Source organism: Amblyomma maculatum, chromosome 3 (genome assembly GCF_055883805.1).
Source record: "Amblyomma maculatum isolate TAMU_Amacu chromosome 3, ASM5588380v1, whole genome shotgun sequence".
Classification (NCBI taxonomy): Eukaryota; Metazoa; Arthropoda; class Arachnida; order Ixodida; family Ixodidae; genus Amblyomma; species Amblyomma maculatum.
This window is the reverse complement of record NC_139346.1, coordinates 153,214,423-153,239,624: the sequence shown is the minus strand read 5'-3', so window position 1 is coordinate 153,239,624 and position 25,202 is coordinate 153,214,423. Positions and strand designations below refer to the sequence as shown.

Sequence of the window (25,202 nt, the reverse complement as noted above, 5' to 3'; positions counted from 1 at the left end):
CCTCGAGACCGGCCGTGCTTATACATAGCGTTTGGGAGATGCGATTGCACTAGCTGCTCATTGGACTAGACGTTTGCATTCACATAATTATACACTGAATATTTGCAAGTCATATTTAGAATAAGAAATATAAGAAAATTCACACAGTTAATTGCACATCAAGGACAAGGAATTTCGGACGCCCGACTACTGTGCGGGAGTACCCGGGTTCGAACCCGACCTAGGCGGCTGCGTTTCGATGGATGCGAAACGAAGAGACGTCTGTGTGCTGTGCGATGTCAGCGTTGTTGTTGTTGTTGTGGCTGTAGGAAGAAGGAAAAGAAAATGCACAGGCCTGCTACTGGCTCTGTAGCTGAGCCACCTCCGCTGCCTCGTGCGGGCAGAAGGGAAAATAGAGAAGAAAGAAAAAGGAGAGAGAGATAAAGACGCGCGCCGCAACAACAGCCGTCGTCCACCACCACCGACGTGGTGACGGGGACAGTGACGGCCTACAACAGATAAAAATTCAGTGACAGACTAGCCCTCGCCGCAAGCGGCGGTGACCTGTCTGTCCCTGCCCCATCAGGGCCATGGTGCAGTAGTAATACTGTGCCTTAGTATCCGGGTGCCCCGCCGGGGTGGTGCAGTAGGTAAGACACCCGACTACTGTCCAGAGTGCCCGGATTCAAACCCGACCTCGGCGGCTGCGTTTCGATGGAGGCGAAACGAATAGGCGTCCGTGTGCTGCTGTGCGATGTCAGCGCACGTTAAAGATCCCCAGGTGGTCGAAATTACTCCGTAGCCTTCCACTACGGCTCCTCTTTCTCTCTTTCCACTTTCACTCCCACCTTCCTCCCTTCCCTTACGGCGCGGTTCAGGTGTCCACAGAAACAAGTGTGACAGATACTGCGCCTTTCCCTTCCTGTGAACCAACTATTATTATTAGTATCCGGGTTCGATCCCGACCGCCGGCGGCTGCGTTTCGATGGAGGCGAAACGGAGAGGCGTCCCGTGTGCTGTGCGATGTCGGTTGTTACTGCGACTGTAGGAAGAAGGAAAAGAAAAATTTGCCGACGATTACGTTACTTCCTAATGAGAAATTTGAACGCAGCTCATCAGCTGTTTCACCTTTTTCGATAGATTGAGGCAAAGATTACGAGCAAGACATGTATGTACAATTACAGACAACTATTTTATTTTTCACACATATTCCTTTAAGAAACACTCCACTAACAGTTCTTGACTGTCCTGAAGGAAGCTTTGTGGTCGGAGAAATGAAGAAAGCAATTAAGTTATCGGGAAGTTGCGGGAGGCAGCGCTGGGCCCATAGGAATGTTGTGCAGCAAAGAGACTAATGCCACAAGCCGCAGACGAGAAGAAAGAACCTTGGCAAATATCTTAAACTGACTTGAAAACACGGTAGCCAAAGTTAGCAAGCGTCTTATCGAATTTCTAGCAGTATGGTTTAAAGGAAAATGAGGGCGGTCTAGATCCGGGCCAGGCCTTCCTCGAAAGCCGAGGGACGATCGGCTAGAGACCCGGACTATCAAACTAGCTGTATATGCGCAAACTACATCAAAATATTATGCATTTCTCTGTGAATGTGCCAATTCTTGGTTACTCCGCATGTTAGCCTACCGATCGGTGTGGGCGCTCGCATTATTCATTAATTATTACTGCGAAAACATCACTTCGCTATGTTTTCACAGATTTCTGTCCGCAGAACGTGTCCGCAGCAGTTGTAATTGAGAAGTGGTAGAGGTTAATGAGTGGTGTGGTGTCAATCGATAGAGGTGACGTAATGTTGTTTCCGAAAAAATAATTAGGTCAATATGTTAATTAATTAATCAGAATAATTGGTTCACGGGAAAGGAAAGGCGCAGTATCTGTCACACTTGTTCTGTGGACACCTGAACCACGCTGTAAGGGAAGGGAAGGTGGGAATGAAAATGGAAAGAGAGAAAGGGGTGCCGTAGTGGATGTGACGTCATGTGACCGGGAGTAGAGCCGAAAAAGAGCATAAGAAGGAATTGGCGCGCAATTTAAAAGTACCAAAGACTAAAATGGGTAAACAAGAAGTGAATTAAGCAACTACAAGCAACCAGAAGCAATCAACAGCAGAATCCATGCTTTCGCATTACTCCAATGCAGATTCTGCAGTGCTCTTTAAATTTTATCTTTGCAGTGTGTACCATGTGTGGTCATGTCTTCCACTTGAGCTCTGAAGCGTGCCTTTCATAATTGGTTCACAGGAACGGAAAGGCGCAGTATCTGTCACACTTGTTTCTGTTGACACCTGAATCGCGCCCTAAGGGAAGGAAGGTGGAGGTGAAGGTGGAGCTGGTTACGAGGGACAACGCCGACGCGAAACCCAGGAACGGGCGCCAAAGAGCTGCGCTCTAAATTGCACGGGCCTGCTACTGGCTCTGTAGCTGAGCCACCTCCGTTGTCTCGTGCTGACAGAATAGAGGCGCGTTGCAACAGCAATCGTCCGCCAACAAAACGGTGGTGGGTGCAATGTACAATTACTATTATTATTACAGGAAAGGTAAGACGAAGTACCTGTCCCAATTTTTCTTTGGAAACCTGGCCCGCGCCGTAGGGGAAAGAAGTAGGAATGAGGGCGGAAAGAAAGAGATAGGTGCCGTACTGGAGGCAGCGGAGTAATTTTGACCACATGGAGATTGATTTATAGGAAGGGAAGGCGCGGTAACTGGCTCACTTGTTTTCTGTGGACACCTCAACCGCGCCGTAAAGGAAGGTGTGAGTGTACGTGGAAAGAGAGAAAGAGGAGCCGTAGTGGAGGGCTACGGAGTAATTTCGACTACCTGGGGATCTTTAACGTGCGCTGACATCGCACAGCACACGGATGCCTCTTCGTTTCGCCTCCATCGAAACGCAGCCGCCGAGGTCGGATTCGAACCCGGGTACTCCGGCCCAGTGGTCGGGCGTCTTACCATTGCACCACCCCGGCAGGGCGACCACATGGAGGTCCTTAGCGTGCACAGACATCTCACAGAGGAGGAGGTGGCAGTTCCTGGCCCTACGGGGCTGACGGCGGTAGGTCAACGCCGCTTCCTACGGGGCTGGGACGGTAAGTCAACGCCGCTTGCGGCGGGGGCTAGCCAGCCACCGAATTTTATCTGTTGTAGGCCGTCATTGCACCCTCCACTGCTTCGGTGGTGGACGAAGGCTGTTGCAGCGCGCGTCTTTCTCTCCCTCATCTTAAAACGGCATTTTCAGCTATCACGCTTTCAATGATTTTGTGGCAGTGGACTCCGCCCGACCCAAGCGCGATGCAATAAATATAATCAGGCTTGTGCAATCGAATCATCCCGGGCACCCTGCAAAGCTCACTCCCCGCCATCGCAGGAGCTATCTAAAAGATAAACACGCCTTGAAGTTATCGCTGCGCAGCATCTTGTCGCGCTGGCAATAAATGAACTGTGGATGCGAAGGCCAAAACGGAGGGACACGCCACGGACTAAGGCCCGGTTCATATGCTGCGACTGGAACGAAAATAATCGGTGTAGTCGGTGACGCCGCAGTGCGATTTTCGGTCACTGCTTTCACATGAAACACATTTTGTTAGACGTCCAGCTTCGCACACATGCTGTGGAATTGTACCAAGTACCAGGAAGAAGCTAAGTCTGGGAGGATCCCGCCGCGACTGGAAGCAGCCGCAGGGAGCGACAATCAAGAGGAGCAACTCTGGGCCGTCCAGCAGGTCATCAAGGCGCTGGCCCGGCAGGGAACCAGCGAGCCGGCCACGGCGAGCGGGGACCCAGGCCGCGCGGCCGGTGCCCAGAGGACGACGTAGGCCCCGCCCAGAGCGCGCGCGCGCGAGCGCGCGTTCTACTGCAGGCCCCTAATAAACGTTTTACCAATCCAATGTTTCACAGTTTCAAGTTTACAGTGCTTACAACGCTTTTTTTTTTTTTTTTCAAATTCTCGGCGGCAAAAGTGGAGGGTGGGTTCATTATGCGAGTGGGTTGATTACGTGGGAAATACGGAATCATTTTTCACGATCGCAAGCGGCGTCTCAAGCAGATTTCTGTACATCGAATTAACGATATATCAAACTATTTCGCTATCCCCTTTGAGTTCGATATATCCGGGTTTGACTAATAGGATGGTGTAGCTACAGTTGTCCATTTTGTCTGAGACAGAGCCACAGCGCTAACATATATTCCGACAGTAGCTCCAGCATAAAGAGCGCTAACAACTGTGTCCGTTATAAGTGCACTAGAAAGTACTTTTCAACTGGCATGCAATCCATGCCATAGGGGTGCTGTAAGCCTATTGCATTACAAACAAGCGAGATAGATTTTCTCGACACAGTGGGAGACATCCACTATACATAACTTAGAGAGGAAGGTGGCTCTCATTGCTGTCACTTATTTGTTCTGGGAAAGGGCAAAATATACCAAATCTTTTGCAAGAGGATTTTTTTTACATCCCCATTTAAAAATGTTCCTGCACTTCATAAGAGTGGACTCAAACCTCCTCTGCGTATAGTATTGAGAAATGAGAGCACTCCCACATGATGCTAGTCTTTCTGCAATGCATTTCAGTGACAGGCAAGTACAAATAAGATGCACAAGATGTGGGTAAGAGGAATAAAAAAAAGCCACAAAAAAGAATCCCCGACACTTGTATTAAACCTACCAGGTAGCTTTAGCACACTAAAGAAACATGCGCAACATGAGGTAATTTCAATTTATGGACAGGCCCACTAAAACTTGTTTAAAAAATAATATACTGTAAAATGAGGCTAAAAATAAAGTCACTAGGAAAAGTTTCATTTGTGGACGTGTATTTCCCATTGCATACTACTTTCATTTTCCACTTACCATACTGCTCCAACAGCATCATACCATAAAACCATAGATTTACATCATTATAGTTTGAGTGAATGACAACACAGATAACAGAATTCAGGAAAATTTCTTTATACATAACATTAATAACTAGAAAATAACTTGCTTAAATATGGTGAGATAAACAAGATGCACAGCCAGTGAGGATATTACAGCCTTTTAGATCACGAAGTCAGGAGGAAAATGGACTATCTTAAGAGAAAAACCTTTGTAACACAACCTCTACTATAATATCTCTAATCTACCATAACTTATCTTGATAAACTCAACACACAGGGTACGAACCATAAAATAAAACAAGAGGAGCGCAGTGTAGATTGTGTCTGTAAGGAAGAAAAATACATAAACATGAAGCCAAAAGGGTTCATGAAATATAAAGCTGACTCATCACCGAGTTGTAGAAACACACAACCTCTAGCATATTTGTAGCCATGACGTGCAGCCAGCCACTGAAGCACAAAAAAAAAAATAAAGGAGGCAATGAAAAAAACAATGTAAAATCAGATTAAAAAGGGCACTGGGAAAGCAATCACAGCCACATCTCGTCAGCCTCCAAAAAACCCAAAGGAGTTTTTCCATCACCAAAGGTATTGACACAGTGCAGCCAGTGAACTTTTGTGTGCTTGATGCCACGCGAGGAGGAAAAAAAAGTAAAACAAAGATTGCTTGCTCCATGATATGTCTCCCGAAAATCACATCACAGCACAATGTGCACTAGTATTGGCGAGCTGTGCTGCCGTATTTGCAAGGGAGGTTTGCAGAGTATAGTCGACGGTGAAGTGAAGGCACTAGGTTGACAGCACCGCGAGACAAGAGGAAGAAGAGAGTACGCTATTTTGTGCCGTACGTCTGTAGGCCCACTTCCCTTCATTCTATACTATATTGCTTGAACATGTATGCAGCCAGTCTGTTACCAGCTAAATATTGTTACATCAGAGACTCCATACACAGGCATGATCACAAAAAGAAATGTCAGTAGCAGAAACCTACTTCACAAGCACACTAATGAAACCATGCACTCCTAAACATCTTAAAGTGCAACAAAGCAAAAGAAAAAACAAAGGTGCTAGAACCTCGTAAGACTAGTAACTTTGCCACTGTCTGTTCACAGAAGTTTTGCAAATGCTCGGTACTCTAAAGCAAAAGCTCATAAAGATGCAAGGAGAGCATGAAAAACTGCAATCAAAACACTGCTGCAAGATGCTAATAACAGTGCAGGCTGTAAATAAAGCCTCAATGAATATTCCAGTACAGACCTTCCCAGCTGTTAGAAAAACGAGCATGAGATTATGATCATCAAGATTCCAAAGAAAGCTCCCAGAGAGGTAACAGAAGGGATGCATGATGGACATACGGGGGGGGGAGCCACAATGCATTGAAAGGTTCTGCGGTGAAAAGAAAAAAAAAAGACGCACATCATGTTCAGACCATTTTTTTGTTTGTTTGTTTGCTAACATGCCAAACATGTCCTTTTGACTATTTACAAGGCATCACAAGATCACGAGGGCTGCAAGATGCTTTGTAGGCAGAATGCAGGACTGTTAGCCATAAAATGCACTATGTGACAAGTTAATGTACAGAAACAGCATTATCTCATAGTGTTTTATGACTGCTTCACCCCTAATGCTGCCGTTGTAAATGACAGCAGTGAGGCTCAAGCCTGCACCTTTCTCAGCTACCACGAAAGCTTCGAAGCTCTCGCACCTCGCTGTGAAGCTACACCTACAGATTCTACATGCGACTGCACAGTGTACAGCAGAGAAACTCCCTCTGTGACGTGTTCCTGAATGTGCAAAGCTGCACACGTTTAACTAAACTTCTCACAACAATGGACCTGACTCTCTCGTAGCTCCACGCAGATAACCACACCACACAGCCATGCGGTTTCAAGACAGAATACACAAGCACGCTCACACACATTGTCTAAACAAAAACATTTATCTCCTTCTTCTGCATCTGATTGGCATATAGAAGAATGCTCAATTCATCGCTCAGACTTTGTAAAGCAGTCTGGCTATGAAAGTTTCGAGGCTAGTCAACTGGAGTGAAATATGTAAGCATGCGCAAGAACTAATTGTGGCACAGGCTCTCTCTCTCTGCACAGCAGTTCAGAGCACATTCAACCAGACAGCCACAAGGACATCAACACATTCAATTGTGTCCACTCAGGTTTCAAGGGCAACTACTGTCACCAGCTCCATCTCTCATCCCCATTTCCCTCCCAAGTGTTCAGAGGGTGGTGGAGGTGACAGGAGAAATCCCATGTACGAGCATTGTCGGCGGTAGTCCGGACGTGAGCAGCTCGAGCTGGCTGAGGTAAGCGAGGCGCTGGGTGTCGCCTTCGTCTGACGGAGGTGGCGGTGGGGGCAGGTACAGGAAGAGCACGGCCGTGGTCTGGCTGTGCTGCTTAATCATGGCGTTGACTGCGTGCAGGTAGTCCTCACGTGGCCCCTCAAGCAGCCCTGCCACGTGGTCCCAGAGCACCACACTGATGGTCGCCTCAATGCGCAGCAGCTGCAGCATGCCTTCCCAGTGGCGCCGGTGCCGCGCAACCTGGCGTTGGACAAAACAAAACGCTGCTGTGGTTTCCTGAGGCAAAACGTTTTCAAGAACCCCTGTAATATAGCATGGCTGGTGCTGAAGTGACCCATGGCTTTCTTCCATCCCAGAAAACACCACCTGTAACCCTCAGACTGTGTCACAAAGCTTACCTAAATGCCCAGGACCCAAAACTAGAAGGCAGGCACAAAAGCCACTACAGTGTACGGTTATGCTCTACCCTTTGATGATTTTTGCCACATATCTGTAGTGGAAGAATACCATTCCACATGGTTTCTGCCATACAGAAATGGTGCCGACTTCTGTTTCAAATCATGTGCCCTACTGAAAATATATGATCACTGGGGTGTGCTGCCACCTTCTAGGACTTACAAGAAGCGTGAGAAAAGTATCTTCCAATACATTTCGTGCAGAAGAAAGAACTTGTCTTGACATTGAGCATGCTGCCTGGCTAAAAGGGGACATAGTTTTGGTTTCTCCATTTGATGGCAATGAGCGCGCACCAAGGTTGATTTTTTTGCCTTTATTGCCACTCTCGCAAAGGCCCGCGAATGCTCATTGCCATCCTGTTAGCACTTTTTGTTTGCTCAATACCGATGCTCGTGGCGTATTACTGCTGTTCACGACTGCCACCTCATGTGAACATGCAGAGAAGAGACTGTAGTCCCTCAGCCTCTGCCTGTCCACATAGGAGGCCCTGCCAGAAAGGTTGAGAAGGGCACAATCATCCCCTTCTCAATCGCAGCCTTCCAGCTGGTGGAGTTTTGCGCTCCAATTGTGCACCATTGTTGAGCAGGGTCACTTCTCTCCTTATCCTTCTTCTCCCATGAGTCAGCACGGAAAGGCCGACCTCTCACAGCACGACTGACCTGGATCACACCTCCCACCAGCAGTGGGTAGACACCTGCCATCTCCCTCGGCAACAGCTGCGGATAGTACCTTGCTCGATATATTGCAGTTCAGGTTTACTGAGTTTACGAATGTCGGTTTCTATCTTTATTGGTGCACTTCCTAGTTTCTTTGTTGCCAGTGCTCACAGGTACTTACTATTAGTACTGCGGTCCAGATTTAGAGAATTTCATTCTAGTTATTCATAAGCCTAGTAGCAAGCATCATGGCCGCACGTGATGTCTCTTAGATTGGCAGCGATGCCTCTAACTTTGGATTAGACTCCATGCACAGAGTCTGCATCGGAAGACGGCTATCTTTGGAGAATGACAACTCGTCTTCAGACAAGCTACATTTCACCAGTACCAGCTCCAAACCATACTCTAAAAAATAAAAATTTTTGCACTTCTCAGGGATGCTGTAACCAAAATACTGTCCAGAATCTTTATATTTTTCTTTTCTGGCTGTACCTATCTTGTTCACTCAAAATCGGCAATTAAGAAATCTGAACATATGGGAATGCTTTTATTTGAAGCGATTCGACCATCGAAGGATGAACCCAGCTTAATTCTGTTTAGAGATCAGGAAACAGACTCGCTCCTGATGGACACTTAAGAAACCATGCTTCTCTCCTTTCCTGCCCCGCAAAACCTGCTCAAATGCAATTACCAGTGACTGCCTGTGTATAGTGAGGCAGTCTGCTGAAAGCAATAAATGTGTGGTCCGTCCAAAATCAAAGCACGAAAATGAAAGGCAAGGGTTGAGGCATGCACAGATGCAGTAAACGCTTACACGAACCCAAGAAGCTCTCTAAAGAACTTAATGGTTCCACAGAACTCGAACCCCTGCCTTAGGATATTTGTAAAATATAGAAGCCTGGGAGTGAATGAATCTGTACTTGCATATTACATGACTCTTAATTAAAATTTTGAAGTAGTCTGCAAGTGCGGGCCCTGATTACTGCATATATTAGAGAGCCTTTATCCTCCCTTCCTCATTTTAATGCTAACCAAGCTCGAGTGCATGACTGCTACCAAGCCTTTCCTCTTTTCATACCCTTCTTGAATGCATGCATTAAATGCATCTCTGCACAGATGAATATGCAACTAACGAGGGCACATCTGTACGTCAGTTGGCAAAGCATTACTGACCCAGAGTACCACGACGACACAGGACAGCCAAAAGAAACAGCGTGGTATTAATAACTGAGCCCAGTTGTTAACAAAAACAAAACCAGTTAATGCTGCAATGTTGCGTTGTCTCCAGTCATTCTGTGCTGCTAAGATTTTTTGAGTCAACAATGATGGCAAGTCTTCGCATTAGATTTCCATCAAGACTGAGGCACAGCCGCTCGATGGAAGCGCACTAGGTGCGGCCTGCTACGTCGCCCGAAACCGGCGGGAGGCGCCTACTTCCAGTCGCCACCGCCGCGGCGCCACCGTCGGGTACAGCCGCGCGCGGAGAGCAACGCCTGGCTGCACTTTGAGGGAGGCGTCGGCGTGGTAGAAGCCTTTTATTTTAAGGATATAAGAGCTCCGCTTCACACAATTTGGCAACAAGAATTAGTATATATTGTCATGTCTAGTGTGACCATGTCAGCACTTAGCACTTGCTCGGCAAGGATGTATACTGGAGTGTATCCCGAAAAAATTATAGTGACGGTGATTCAATCAATTGGAGAGCTCGCATTACCATGATGTTGCATTCGGATCCAGTTGTTCGTCACATTAAAATGTGACCCGGCTGTGAACAATTCGAAGCTGTTCAGCTGCCATGGTAGCCTACTGAATAACCACTTAATTAACTCTGTCGCGAATTCCGTGTGTCATTTTCATACCATTTACTCATTCCTGCATACAGCTTTTATACACAAATTGACGCCAACCTGTTCTAAGCTGCCAGCGCTATCCAATAAAAAAATGTCCTACTATGAGCAACCTCCGTGAAAATGCGACGTGTAACCAAACTTTCTATCTCATTGTGACAAATTTTACAGTGGAAATATGAAGATGTTTATTAGGTTAAATCTAGATGATAACCTGGGATCTTCTACTCAGTTGGAGACATTAAACTTTGTACGCCAGAACGCTATCCGTCATGGCTTCCCGCATTTTGCATGACCGGACAAAGTAAGCGTGCTTGATAGAGCCGGTTTGCCTCAAGGTGCTAGGTATATGGGCCGAAAGTTTTTATTACTATTTTTATTGGCTGCTCGCAAACCCATACAATTTTGCTGGTTCGTAATTTTCAATGAAAGAACGTGCATCGCGTGTTGCTGTTGTGAAACTCTTAACTGAAGAATGCTCACGCGTCGGAGCGCAACTGCAGCCGAGATTCAGTGAGCAGCCGAGTACGCTTGTATAATGGTCACACAAAAAAGGAAGAAAATTACCAATCGCAGACGGAAAACCTTTCTTGAGAGAGGTTTATGCCATAGCCATAAACATCGCTCCACTGTTGAGTTGACATTTCCAGCCTAGCTCGCTATTAGTGGGGGCAGCAACTTAACGATATCTTGCATAGCGCCTTAGCTTGGGCACGATCATTGTTTTTATAGATTAGCTGCAGGTACTGTGTTCAGTGAGAGAACAATGATGAAACCAAAAGTTTACACAGATTGCTACTTCACCGGACCTCTTCAGACTTCATCATCCTGTTAATGAAGGTGCTCGCAAGCTGACAAAGCTTGATTACTTCCTTTGCGGGGTACATCAAGCCTCCATTGTCCTTGGTTTTCATTAACCTGTAACTGGTCCAGTTGACTATATTTCCTGCAACAGGCTCTTGCTCGACTGACATGTCGCCTCGAAACCATTACCAAATATCGCATAAATTAAGCAACAACCTGGTAGTGATAAACAAAACTTGGGGTTCTTAAGTCTCCTTGAGGAGCCTCGTTAGAGAGCCCGCACTTTGCTACCTGCTTATTCACCGTATCCCGTAATTGCTGCCTCTGTCGAATATCATTAGAATGCAACCTTAAGCCATCGCATTATATGAAATAGCACTCTACACATAGCTATATATAGCCCCTCTTTACCAAAGCCGTAAGAATGTGCCTATAGGAGTATAGTGTGCCTGACTTGGGATCTAAGGGTCCCGCTTTCAATAATTCCCCTTTCACCCTTACATCTTATTGACTCTCTCTGGTTTGGCAGCACCTGCCACATTCAACATGTCATGTGCTCTCATTGCGCCAAAGGTGTCTGGCTATATCACCAACTAAAGTGCCTCTTACCAGAGAGGTTTTTTTTCAGACTTTCCACCGACAGAGCGGGCGCCGGAGTTTCTGTGGAACGCGGCTTTTCATTTTATCACATCGGCTCAAACAGTCTGAACAGTATAAACAAATTTTGTATGCACAGGCTCCTTTACTTGCAAGGCCACTCAAACTAGCGCGGCAAAATTTAGAACAAATTTCATGCTTATATAAAAAAAAAACTTCGTAGCTTTTTCTGATATGTCCTCGCAACATAACCTGCGAGAAAAGCTTCTGGTGCTACCTAATCGTGTTCATCGGCTTCACAACACATCGTTAAAAATTCTAGTTCACTGGCCAGCTCTCTGGTAACTAAATAGGTTAAACAACGTGTCGGGAGCAAAGGGAAAGAGGACGACACAACTAGCGCGGTTGTGCCGTCTTCTCCTGTGTTCCCGTCACGTTGTTTGCACGGTTAACCGATAATTAATCACCAACAAGTCCAATCTGCTGTCCCTTGTAGCAAATTCAATGGCAGCTGACAGGGCATTATGCTTCAGCATCTGGACTTTTTAACCTCAGCGCCGCTTTCATTTCAGAGGAAGTGAGTGCATTTCGTGCATTTCCACTCCTCGCTGCTGTCTTTGCCTGAAGCGAGCTCAGCAGATAAAATTGGAGGGTCTCTTAGATGTCTCTTAAGCACAGGACGGCGAAAGCCTACTCTTCTCCTATCATTTGCCTCTCATCGTTTGCCACAGTTCGTCATTTCAAGACATCGTTTGATATATTGGTCGTTTCTCAGTCATGGTGAGTCTGCCTGCGTAGTCATTGTAGCCCTTATCACTCATAACTAAGCAGGTTACTCATTTAGAATCAGCAGTTGTCATTACATGTCGTCGTTTCACATATTGGTCATTTCGTAGTCATTAACAGTAATGATGAGTCATGCCTAGCTATTATAGTCACTACCATACATCGCTAAGCACCTTTACTAACTTCTAATCAATTGCGGTCATTACATGTCGTAGTTTGATATACTGGTCATTACAAATCATTTTAGTCATTATGAACCATTATTAGTCATTAGCATTAGTCATTACCTCTATCAATGTCTATTTATAACTTTTATTGATTGCCTATCACCATCAATCATATTCATTCTTAATTTCCCTCCTTGCACGTCCGCTTTTGCGAGTGGCACACCAGTGCACAGATGAGACGCACAGATAACAGGAAAAGCTTCTGCGCATAGATGTTCGCTCCATGAGCCTAGAACGGCTTCGCCTTAAAAAACAAACGCATCCAGTCTCAATGTTAACGTGCTTGCACACGCGCACAAAAAAAAGTTTGCATTTACCACGCAGACGCGAGGTGAATGCGCCCAGAAAGGAAGCAAACCGCGCGCTCAGAGCCGGCGACCCCGGCAGCGACGTGTCCCCGAACAGTGGCGCCCTCAGCAGAAATAGCGGGCGCAACTGTAAACTCCCCAAGGACGCGCTTGCCCATTGACGGCAGCGAGACGCAGCAGGCCGCACCCAGTGCGCTTCCATCGAGCGGCCGTGACTGAGGTCACCATGGCGCAAAGACCGAACTTATGAACTCGCAGCTAGTGGCTGAATGCACAGAGCACGCACCTCCTCTCCACCATCGCCGCCTGCACCACATGGCCCAATGCACATGAAGATGCGAAGTGTGGTGGAGTGCTTCCAGCCAGGCACCATGTGCAGGATACAGGCCAGCTGCATGGTGAACAGCCAGCAGTTGTCAATAACGCCGGGGCTATCCCCCGGGTTCAGAAAGTTCAGGGGCCAGACGTCTATGTAGAGGCGCGTGCGCGACCGCACCACGGCTGCCTTGTCCAGGTGCTGAAAGTGGCGCGCCAGGCACACATTCTTCTGCATCCAGAACACGCAGTCATACACCATGGCCACATACTCAGCGGGACCTAGCGGCCGCTGTTGGCTCGAGCCATCTCTCAGGCCCAGGAACTCTTCCTCTCGCACCTGTGCATACAAGGATGAAACAAAAGAAATTAAAGGAAAAAAACTGTAAATGCACCTGCATGGGCAAACTCATCTCTGTTTGCTGGCTTGCTGAAGGCTCCAATTTTCAACAACAGAAACCCCACAGAAATACAAACTTCTCAGTATTCTAAAGACTAAAAGTAAAACCTTGACAATTTGGCCTCGGTAAATTCGAAACCCCAAATAACTTGAAGAAATTCAGCATCCCCAAATTTTCTTTAATTCGAAGACCTGGGACAATGTCCAAAAATGCCTGTCCAGGTATCGCCACAGACTGTTAAAGTGACGGCCCCCCAAAGCCGCAAGGCAGCATTGCTCTGCAATGCAGATGCTTGATAGGTGACCAAAGACAGACCCAAAGCAAATCGAACAAAACCCATATAATAAAAAACAAATAAAGTCATAATTAGTTTCTAATGATAATGATTTAATGAGATTGCATAATGCCTCACCACATTAGCCATAGCTTGAAAAAAAAAAAAAAAATAAGCAGGAAAAAAATAATCAAAACAATTAAAAACTATAAAAATACAAAAATAAAAAGTTAGGGTAGATAGATATGAAAAAATAAAAATACAAGAAATATTGAAAACATAAAAAAAACCTTAAGTGTCTCCTAGAAATTTCCCGCTCACAGTGCCGATGCCAGCACCGGTGCCATATTTTCTGTGTAACACGGCCTTCAACGCTATTGCCTCATAATTTAATTTTCTTTGCTCATCCCACCACAAAATTTGATATGGGTCTCAATGCGGAAACTTCACAGGAAGACTAGCCCATCATGTCAAATTAATTTTCTTTCAAATACACATGCACTAATGCTTATTGTAAACCCACTGCAGTAATTTGGGTACAATATTTCACACCGTGAAATAAAAATAAAGAAAGGTAGCAAGAGATGGGCAGGTGGTGAAATTTAGATTTGGACAAGTGTTAAATTGCTGCAAACAACCCACACTACCACCAGTTACCAGAAGTCGCATGCCTGCGGATTCACAAACCTTTGCTGATCGCAAGTCCTTGAACGAGCTGTTCTGGTCAAAGAAGTCTGTCGGGTGGCTGTCATCGAAGAAGCCAAACAGGATGGTGTTGGGCTTCATGGCTCCCAGGCCAGACACACGCACCAGGTGGTGCAGTCCCTCTTGCACAGACTGCGCCATGGTCACCTCAACAAATGCCTTCACCTGTGCAGAAGGCACCACCAAACCTCTAAAACGTTCCCTGCGCACACGACCCCGAACATTCGCAACGTCACATTTGTCGCCAGGGCGTTCAACAAGAGTGGACGCATGTCACTTCGGCATGCAGCACAGCTTGCATGACAAAAAGAGCGAAAACAAGGCAAGTACTGGCTACATCAACACTTGGTAACAGCATGAACACACCTTATGCCAGCTAACATTTGAAATGTGGCTCTCAAACCTTGATATCATTTAACCCTTGAGCTTAAGGTTTCCTTCATGTCAACCATGCACACCTTGAGCTTGTCAAGCAGGGCCAGCCAGTAGGGGTACTCCTCCAGGACAGGGTCGGCAGCGAAGTCTCTAGGCGTGCCGACCTTGACGTGACCGAGCACATACAGGCCGCTCTTTTTGAGGTCATTGGCGAACAGGATGAGTGGTAGTGACGAGCGCGGGTTGGCCACCAGTAGCAGGAACTGTGGCCGCCAGTACTTGACATGGTCCTTACGGCTGTCCAGCAGCAGCAAGTACTTGCGCACCTGTGCGTGAAGGTGTCCATGAGAGTTCTTCAGCAAACTATACTCTCACAAGAACTTGAATAGTAAACAGGTGTTCACGAATAAATTAATTGCAATGCTTATTCTTTCCAGTGCAATACAAAGAATGTGTCTAAGATGCAAAAAGTTATGAAAGCAACCTGAACGGTGCCTGAAGCAGCCTAAAATGAATGTAAAGTACAGCTAAAATATGCACCTAAATGTAGGAGGTGCTTATGACTAACAATATAAAAATGCTCCAATATTACTGACAATTATGCACACAGTGATTGTTCCACAATTTCTCTGCATTTGCTTTATGTGTACTGCTACTGTGGGTTACAGTAGACAAGGTCTAACACTGTCACAAAACTGGGTCCATAGGTAGGAAATCTACCAATATCAGTGCTGCCATATTTCCATGATAAGCATTACCTCGTGCAATACCCCAATTGAGATGTTTCAATAAATAAAAGTTGTGTTCAATAAATAAAAGCAACCAGCAGCCCACTGCCTCTTCACAATGATCTTACTGACTCTGCAACTACAAATAACGAAAGTTGTTAAATTTGGTTTGATCACCAGTCCTACACAACACGCTCAGGACACATTCCACAATGTGTCATTATTACCTGCTACCGAAAGAATGTAGCTATCCAACTTTAAAATGAAAGCGAACAAGACGAGACGAGGTTCGCTTCTATTCTCTGTGTCTGGTCTTTTAGCTGGTTTGAAATTATTGATTACCAACTCGCCCAGTTGTCAACCTTGTCACATGACACTAGTCCAAGCTTAATGGGCGCATGTACAGCCTCATCCACTTCTAGCTATAACACGATCGCTGTTTTCAAAGCGTCATTGAGTCCGACCCGACTATGCAATAAAGCTAAGTGGCAGGCAACGTGAAGCAGCACGTCCGGCTCCCCATGTGCTTGCATCTCTTTGCATCGATATGCGCCTGCGTCGGACGCAATGTTGTTTTGAAAGGAGTGGCCGTGTTATAGCTAGAAGTCGATGACCCTGTACTTCAAAGAGTGACAAGAGCAGGAGATGAACATGGCCAAGCTGCATGCAAAGGGTTGTGCAATGCTAAGAACTGAAACTGCAGGTAAAACTAACACAATGGCACCGAGTGAGTTGACGTGGAGAGCCTTTATTTAAACGCATAGGTCCAGGGCTAGTTGGACATGCAAAAAACAGCTAGAGGGTCACAAGAACTGCAAGAGCTATTACAAGTGCGTCAAATCCAGCCGACAACTTGGCAGAGCACCTTTATAGTTTCCAATACATATTTCTTGATGAATCTTCATTCTTTCCAAATGTATCGTACTTATCAATACAACTGGCATCTTACATTTCTCCTTATCAGCTTTGAGAGGTGGTGAATTGTGATGGAAGCAAGCGCAAAGGATGAGACAAAAAGAATTCAAGCAAAGGAAGACAAACAAGTCACTCTTCCAGCTTCTAGAGCTCATAGTGTTGAGGCTGTCATAATGTGTCTCACCTTCACATGAGCAAGGTGCACGCAGTAGGATCTGTTCCTGATGATAAGCATAAAAACAAAGGAAGAAAATGATGGAGGGATGAGACAACAGACTCACCTGGTGGAAAATGAGTGCTTGGCTGATGGATCCCCAGCGGACAGGCGGGGAACGCAAGTGCAGCACAATGACCAGCACCAGGCAGATGATGATGGCAATGGCTGCGTACAGCGGGCTCACCACAAACATCATCGTTCCACAGCCCAACAGGCCAAGCAACGAGGTGTGCCACGAGAAGTATTTGAAAGATGGCCTGCAAGAAGGTAAGGAAAAAAAAAAAGAATGGTGGTCCATTTTATTGCCAAGAACCAATGCTTGCAACAGAGTGGCTTAACACCACCAGGAGCAGAGTGCAGACACTCAGCTGTAGTCTACTATGTATAGTCATTTTAATCCAGCAGAAAAGACACCTCCCCTCCTTCATGAATCATTTATCTATCCCATCAAGCCCTTGTTTCACAATCACTGGTACAACATTGTGATCCAGCACTTTCCTTTATCTCAAGTTTGAATGCCTTCAGAAAACATACGTAGTGCTGTTACACTGTTACATAAAACTTGTAAATGCTTCAGAATCAAAAAACTGTCCGTGTGATGTCAGAGCACATTAATGATCCCCAGGTGGTCGAAATTATTCCAAAGCCCTCCACTACGACTTCACTTTCTCCCTTTTCACTTTCACCCCCACCCTCCTCCCTTCCTTAACAGTGCGGTTCAGGTGTCCACAGAGCAAGTGCGACAGATACTGCGCCTTTCCCTTCCTGCGAACTAATTATTATTATTGTTTCTGAGCACCACAAACTTGAAAACAGGCCAGACTTGCGTGAATTATTTTTGGCTCCCCAACTCAGCTCAATTGAACTGTGCCAAATCCTGGATGGCATCAAGCATTCTCTGCATGTGAAAACTGATCAACGCACCACCAAACCAATTCAGTTATGGACACCAGCCTACTGGATGGACGCAAGTTCGCAGGTAAAAAAAAATTTCCTTCGCCACTGTCGGGTAAAGCAGGTTAATGTACAGCATAAAAACTGAATCGGCATGAGTGCTCTATGAATACCAGCTGACCAGCTAGAGAAACAACTAATATTTGCATCACAAAAATAAATACAAAGACAACCAGCATGCCAGCTTTTCCAGCTGCCGCTAGTCACTGACTGTATATTGACTGCACAGTGAAACAAAGTAGTGTGCCTTAGCCGTACAAGTGCTAGTTAAACTAGCAGTGTAATCCTCACAGTTAGACAGCATTAACGCACAATTAAAGAGAGAGAAGAGCACTTCACTGAAGACCAGATTAATACCTCACAAACTTTCCTCTAAGCAAACAATGACTGAATGAAAGCGGCTCCCAAGCACTTAACAAGCACTCAAAAACTTCAAGTTTTTACAACAACAAGTGCCACAGCAATACGCAGAACAGCAAGCTGATGTATGCATGTAAAAGCCACTTGGAAGACTACATTGAGGAGAACACAGAAAACAGCAGACAACAAAGACAGCGGCCCAAGAATGTCAGTTTAAATCGTGGCCGTCCTAGATTCGAGTAAATATAGTAAGTTCTTTCTGCTGGTATTGTATTCGGTGCATTAATTTGTGCCAAGCTTCCCGAAGCAGCACCTGGGTGCCGCATTTGCAGGAACCTTTGTTTAGAATAGAAGCATGCCATTGGAGGTATATATGTTGTTGGTTCAAATCCCTGTTATGCGCTAGCCGTCAACTTGACTAGCACATGTATGTTATGCATTGAGAAGTATGACACCACCTGAAATGCTGTATGACAAACGGTTGCATTACAATTTTGGTTCGAATACCAGGAAAACTGGTGCCAGCCACGAGTATGTATAGGCGAACAACATGTGTAGGGAGTGCCTGAAATAGTGGCAATCTAAACTGTGGAGGGTCTGGATGCATCGATGTTGGCGTGTGCGTCTTGGTCGCTGGCTGCACATGTTTCTGTGTGCATCATAATCACTTGTTCTCTACGCGGTAATGTGCACCACAGCATGCTGTATGATACTGCTAATGAAGGTAGATAAGTTACAGGAGACTATAAGAATTTCTAAGGGAGAAAATAGCACCTTGCATAAGACAAAATGAAAAAGTGGGTGTTTCAATAAAATGCCAGCAAGGACTATCCATTCACTACGTGTGAACTTAACAGCCCGAAAATTGAGAAAACTATAACTCACACCTCAAGCACGTGTGCATTCCAAAGATTGCCCAATTGCTGGCACAAAAGTTATGTAGAGGATGCAGCCTTATCAGCAATGAATCATCGAGAGGGATTGATAAATGCTAGATGTAAAATATGCAATATGGGTACATGCTTTGAGTGCTTTAGGTAAGGCAGATTGAACAGTTTAAAATTCAGCCTTCATTTTTGTGCCCAACAAGCAAAAGGACTGCTGCAGGTGCTGTCAGGTTTTACTATTAATTCAAAAACAAATTTTTCAATGTCAGGTTGCTATCCTAAGAATCCCACTGCCAATTTATAAAACGCGCAGCTCTAAGTCACTTCACTAGTAACTATTTTCGCTTGGTGCTTTTTTCTTGATTTTGGTCCTGAATGATCCAGGAATATTAAGCCAAAAATGCATTTCGTACTGTAACACCAGCATTACATCAAGCCACTAGCAATAATTAGACAACTAATTTTGCTTCAAAACATTGAATTTCGAACAGTGAGAAGTTGTCAGACATATTGCAGACAAAAGGGGTCACATACCGAAAGTTGGGGGCTGAGGCCAAGTCAAGAGCAAGGCAAGCCAAATTCGTTGACAGGTACGACAGCAGAAAGAAGACGGATGTGACCTGGGCAATAGTGTTGAGGCTGCCGATGAACAAGATGAGCTGCAGAGGGAAGGACAAAGGGGCAGAAGGTGAACTTTCAGTCATCCTATGTTCGCTGCTCATGAAATAATATACAAAAGCCTAGACAAAAGCCTTTCCTGGTTGTTCAAGCCTGAAGCTGCAGTCAGTGCCAAAAAGTATGCGCATTACTTTGTGCATGACATGCAGTGAAGCTACTCAGTGGACAGCACTGTTCACCAGAACTCACATTCAAGAGATAATACCAGTGACGAATCAGTACCTTCAGACCCACCTTTATGGACTTAGCTACACAAAGTGAAAGCTGTGAAAAAAAGGAAAACGTCTGCCAACGGTGCCTCAGTGTTTGACTTAAGAACGTTAGGTACGGGAGCTTCAAGCAGCGTCATTTACTTCATAGATTTTGTACTACCATTGTGAATTACAGCCACCTGGGCAATATCTGGTATATTTGTTCATTATATAAGTTATTAAATTAAACGTGTGCATCATAACATGAAAAATTGTTTGACACCAATCACAATCCCCTCCGACAAACTTTTTGGCCCTAATGGCCGCCCGAAGGTCCTCAAAATTCAAAATTTAGGGAATCTGATTGGTGCGAATCCCACACATATTTTTGGCTTCACCTCAATTTGTAATTTTAACCTCGGCAACATGTCAAGTCATTTAACGCCACTTTGAACATTCTACGTAAAACGGGAAACACCCTTTCCAGTACACAAGCAGCGCGATCAACTATGCAGATTTGGTACAAATATTGCAAATTATAAACACTTTCACTACATCCTGAGCATTTAATTGTTACATCAGGTATTAGATAGTATAAACGTGTACATCTCAACGAGACAAATTATTTGACACCATCCAGAACCCTACAAGACAGAAAGTATGGCCGTAATAGCCACCCAAAGATCCGCAAATATGCACGGTCTTGAGACATATACTTTAGACTTCCTTTCAATTAGCAATTTTATCCTTTAGAAGGTGCCGGATAATTTGACACCAACGTGAATATCCTGCGTAAGCAAGTGACCCCTAAATTTTATCCAAATGGTGGTCCTGAGGGTGGTCCCACTTCGATGGCAGATATACACGCATACATATAAGGAATTGAAGGTATAGTTATCAATCCAAGTGCTGTGCGCTCACTGTTCCTATGCACCTTAGTATGATCGTGTGATATCTATTCTATTGCCTTTGCGCCCAAGTTTGACCTTCATATCAGACATACGCAACCTTGTAAAAGCAGGTGGAGCGTTAGAAGCTGCAGGAAGACAACATCCTTGTCAAGGTCAGGTATCATGCTGTCGTCAAATGCACTGACGTGGACTGCAAAACCAGAAAGGTGCCCATGGGCTCTATTTTAAATTTTAAAAAAATTCTTTTCCTTATTCCTTTTTTGTTTTGCTATAACTATTGGCAGTTGCTCGTTGTGATGTCATTCGTGACAGCAAAACATGGATGTTAGTTGTGGGCTTCAATATATGGCAAGGCTGGCCAGAAAAACCATCCCAAGGTTCTCCTGCAGCAGTCAAATGATTGCCTTCCCACGACTGTGATGCTTCAGAATCAGAAACCAGAATCAGTTTTATTCACTCTATGCATACTGATGTCGAGATGTTCATGCCAAAGGAGATCCATTCTTTCATTCTATGTACTCTGGTACTCTCAACAATAATAAATGCCCTATTACTACTGCAGATTTTTTGGTGGTGCTTTTGAAGTGTAAACATAACATATATGGCACGTTCAATGCAAACTTGCCAGCAGAAATTTGGCAATGCCGACAAGAAGCACTTGCTGTTTCAAGCCAGATGTTGCATTATGTGCAAGTGAAAGCAAACTTAAAATAGATCATCTGACAACACAGCTCCAAGAGGGCTCAACTATACCAGACAGCTTCAGCTGCTGCATAATATATGGCACTGTGCTTTTGACAAACACTGCACTTGCTAACACCATATTTAATTTACAGCATGTTAGTTTTTGCATAAAGCAAGCTGGATGTCCAGCAGTTTATTATTCTGCTGTACCACACGATTATAGCATACACTTTTGTCCCCGATGGCATTTTAAAATCCTCTTCACTGGATAGTTGAGGATAGTTACAAGATCTTGAAGGCCTTAAAGCAGAGCCCTACCCTGCCATCACCTAGCAAATATCACACCCTCATCATTACACTGTACAAATGACTGTAGCAATACATCAGCAAGAAACCAATTTATAAACTGAAGCTGCCCAACAGGAAAAAAATACACCTGTTACAAAATAACTTTTGCTAGTGAAAACTCAATGCCATCATGCTGATACAACAAACTTGACCTCTGCCTGAACTTCCATGCATAACTAACTACTAAGAAGATGAAAAACTTTAGCAGCAGTCAGCACTGGTTTAATATCTTATATGTTTCAAACTTTCCAGGCTAAAGTAATGAGCTAAAAGTTTACAAGCAAAACTGTTTAGTTTTGTTTATCGGATTTAACGTTCCAAAGCAACCCAGGCTACAAGAGAAGCCGTAGTGGAGGGCTACAAAAATATTGACCTCCTGGGATTCTTTAACGTGCACTGACATTGCACAGCACATGGGCACCTTGCTTTTCACCTTCATGAAAAAGCAGCCACCACGGTTGGAAGTTTGTCCTGCGTCCTTAAGTTCAGCAGTCGAGCGCTCTAACCGCTGAGCCATCGTGGAGAGGTACAAACAAAACTATCGGTACTGATGGCTGTCACCACAAGCGCTTCTCGTAAGAACATCTAAAACATAAACAAGCCATCAGCTTTTCCAGGTAACAGCAACGCGCTCTCAAAGTTTGATGAGTCAGATAATGCTGAGAGCTTTCAGCTCCCTATTCTAGTGGTCATATCCATGCTACACAGACATTAAACACCACGCAAGTATGCAGACTGTCTTTAGAAGCAGGCAAGGAAGAAGCCAACCTGCACTAGAAACCAGGAGATGAAGACTGCTGCCAAGGGGTTGCTCTTGTAAACGAGGACACTGACTGGCCGCAACACCACCCCTGCAATCCGAGGAAACCATGCAATGATCAGAAAAAAGAGTAATAGGCAGACACACAAGAAAAAAACCCAGGTCAAACAAGGGCTCTGTCACCATGAAGGCAAGGAGGACTGAAATAAAACTCCTTGGGAACAAACAAGCAAAAGACATCACAAAACGTACCAAAAAGTTCATCCTTGCCAAGAGCCTCGAGCACACGGGACGCACCAATGAGGTTGCTCAGGGAAGCCGACAGGGTGGCAAAAAAGATGCCAATGGCCACAAAAGGTGGCCACAGGTCTATGTACTGCATGTACAGCACATTGTTCTGCAGCAACAGCCTATGCACAGGGGAAGATGCGAGCAAAGAAAGTCAATTAAAAAGTTGGCCAAGCTACAATAACATTACTGGCACCGATGAGATCACCAATAACACATACGCCGAATCTGATAACATGAAGAAACGACTTTATACGCATGATGTTGATTAGGTTAACATGGCCAAGTTGCATTAATTACTGGCACCAATGTCGTCAACAACACACACACTGAACACAGCCGAACCCGGTTATATCGAACCCGGATATATCGAATTTTGGTTATATCGAACTCACGGAATATCCCCTTGAAAATACCATGCAAAAGTAGAGGAAAGCCGCGTCATATATCGAACTTAATTTCACCGGTCGTTCGATATATCGAACTCCGCACCACGCACTGGAAAGTGTGCCTTCCCCAAAGACTATCGCATCACCCTTGACCGTATGCCGTGTGCCGTTTTCAAGCCACGTGCGGAAGGAATGAGAGGGGACAGTTCGGCAACGGCTGGTCTGGGCAGCGCCGCGCCCATTCCCCAAAGGCGTGCGCATCTGCAGTTATCGTTTCCCACGCGCCAACACATGACGTTTGCAAGCCATGTGCGTGGGTGTGCCCATCCTTTTGCCAAACTATCTCTCTCCCTCTCTCCTTCAGCACACGCTACGCATGCGCCAAGCCAGCTCAGCCCGTTTTCAGACAGGCGTCGACGCTTTCTCCAGCGTGTGTTGCGAACCCTCTGCGCGCGGCGGCTGAGATGGCTATGGTGCCTGCGGACGTTAAAAAGCGGCAGCTCTCTCTTTGTTTTGTTTTTCTTTTTGGGAGTCATCCTTTCTTATCGTTGTGCTGTTCGGACGTCAAGAAGCGGCAGTTTTTTTTTTTTTTTTTTTGCGGGAGTCGTTTATTTTTGCATGTATGAATCAAGAAAGCACGCGGTCAGCTGCTGCGATCATGCCGGCGTGATAAATCGAGCCAGGCTTGTACGTGCAATCAAGCCATCACAGGCGCCTCTGCCAAGTTCGCTCCCCGCCACCGCAGGAGCTATCAAAAGATAAACGCACCCCGACGTTATCGCTGCGCAGCATCATGGCACGCTGCCAAGAAATGAGCTGTGGATGAGACGACCGAAACGGAGTGACGCGCGCCATGGACATGCAAGCGAAAACGCTCGCGATTTCTGCCGCGGCAACCCAGAAACCTTTTTTAGAGCTGCCGCGGTGGCTCGAGCAGCGAGAGGGACGCAGTTCCAACAAGTTTGAAATTTTTCGCTCTGTCATTGCCGCTCGTCGCTGAGATCGCTCACTCGCTTGCATGTGAGCGAGCTGGCCTTAACGCTTTTTTTTCTTTTTCAAATTCTCCGTGCAAAAGTGCAGGGTGGGTTCATTATGCGAGTGGGTTGATTACGCGACAAATATGATATTGTTTTTTGGCATCGTAAGTGGCGTCACAAGCCTATTTTTGTATATTGAATTATCGATATATCGAACTATTGCGCGATCCCCTTCGAGTTCGATATATCTGGGTTCGACTGTAGTACCGTATTGGCCAGATTCTAACGCATATCTTTTTTTGCCGAAAAAAAGCGTTTAAAAATACATGCGCGTTACGATCGGACCCAAAGCTGAAAGGTTTCAAAACAGAAACCGAAAACCCGAAACGAAGCAGCTCAATAAGCCTTAGCTAGCCACACTGCCATCTGTATCAGCAAGCCAGTGAGCTTCCGGCATGGACGCTTCCAGTAAGCCGCCTGTCTTTTGGTTGAGATATATTTGTCCAACCGCACCATATATGCTTAAATCATGCTATCATGATTGGCCCATAAAGGATCGCGTGCGCATCGTGCGTGCAGCATACAGCGACTGGTGCACAAGATGACCTTTTGTGGTCGGTGAACAGCGAGAAAGAGCAGTCTTCAGACTTAGACGGCGAATAGCCTATGGCGTCCACGTCTCGTGGTCATGTTTGTGTGCGCCGATTTTGTTCCATTAAATGTTTTCAGCAACGTTCAGACGCTTGTTCACTGCGTTATTTCTTGTGCGCGGTGGAATCAGCGCCAAGTTATTTTCGTGGTTTCCAACTGATAATTATTACTGTGCGTTACAATCGGGGCACGTTAGAATCGTGCAAAAACGGTATGATATCGCAGAAAAAATATCGGCATGCTGTTCAAAGGCATGGATAAGACGACAAATGTTCACATACTTAGTCCCTTATCTTCGTCTCATCCAATCTGACAAGGAGAAATTAGAGACTCATTAGAAG

General features: G+C 45.4%; 1 protein-coding gene across 1 annotated transcript in view; it reads right to left on the bottom strand.

The window, feature by feature from the left end:
• Positions 1-4,915: 4,915 nt before the first annotated feature.
• The window catches only part of LOC146196512 (solute carrier family 12 member 9), a 32,880-nt gene continuing 12,593 nt past the window's right edge, over positions 4,916-25,202 (bottom strand). The window contains exons 7-14 of the mRNA XM_084598269.1: positions 22,809-22,966; positions 22,565-22,647; positions 19,519-19,643; positions 16,848-17,040; positions 15,007-15,249; positions 14,531-14,713; positions 13,140-13,508; positions 4,916-7,412 (exon numbers count right to left, since the gene is read on the bottom strand). Of these exons, the coding sequence (XP_084454395.1) occupies positions 7,089-7,412; positions 13,140-13,508; positions 14,531-14,713; positions 15,007-15,249; positions 16,848-17,040; positions 19,519-19,643; positions 22,565-22,647; positions 22,809-22,966 (1,678 nt within the window). The 3' untranslated portion in view covers positions 4,916-7,088. The remainder of the gene's footprint in view (positions 7,413-13,139; positions 13,509-14,530; positions 14,714-15,006; positions 15,250-16,847; positions 17,041-19,518; positions 19,644-22,564; positions 22,648-22,808; positions 22,967-25,202) is intronic.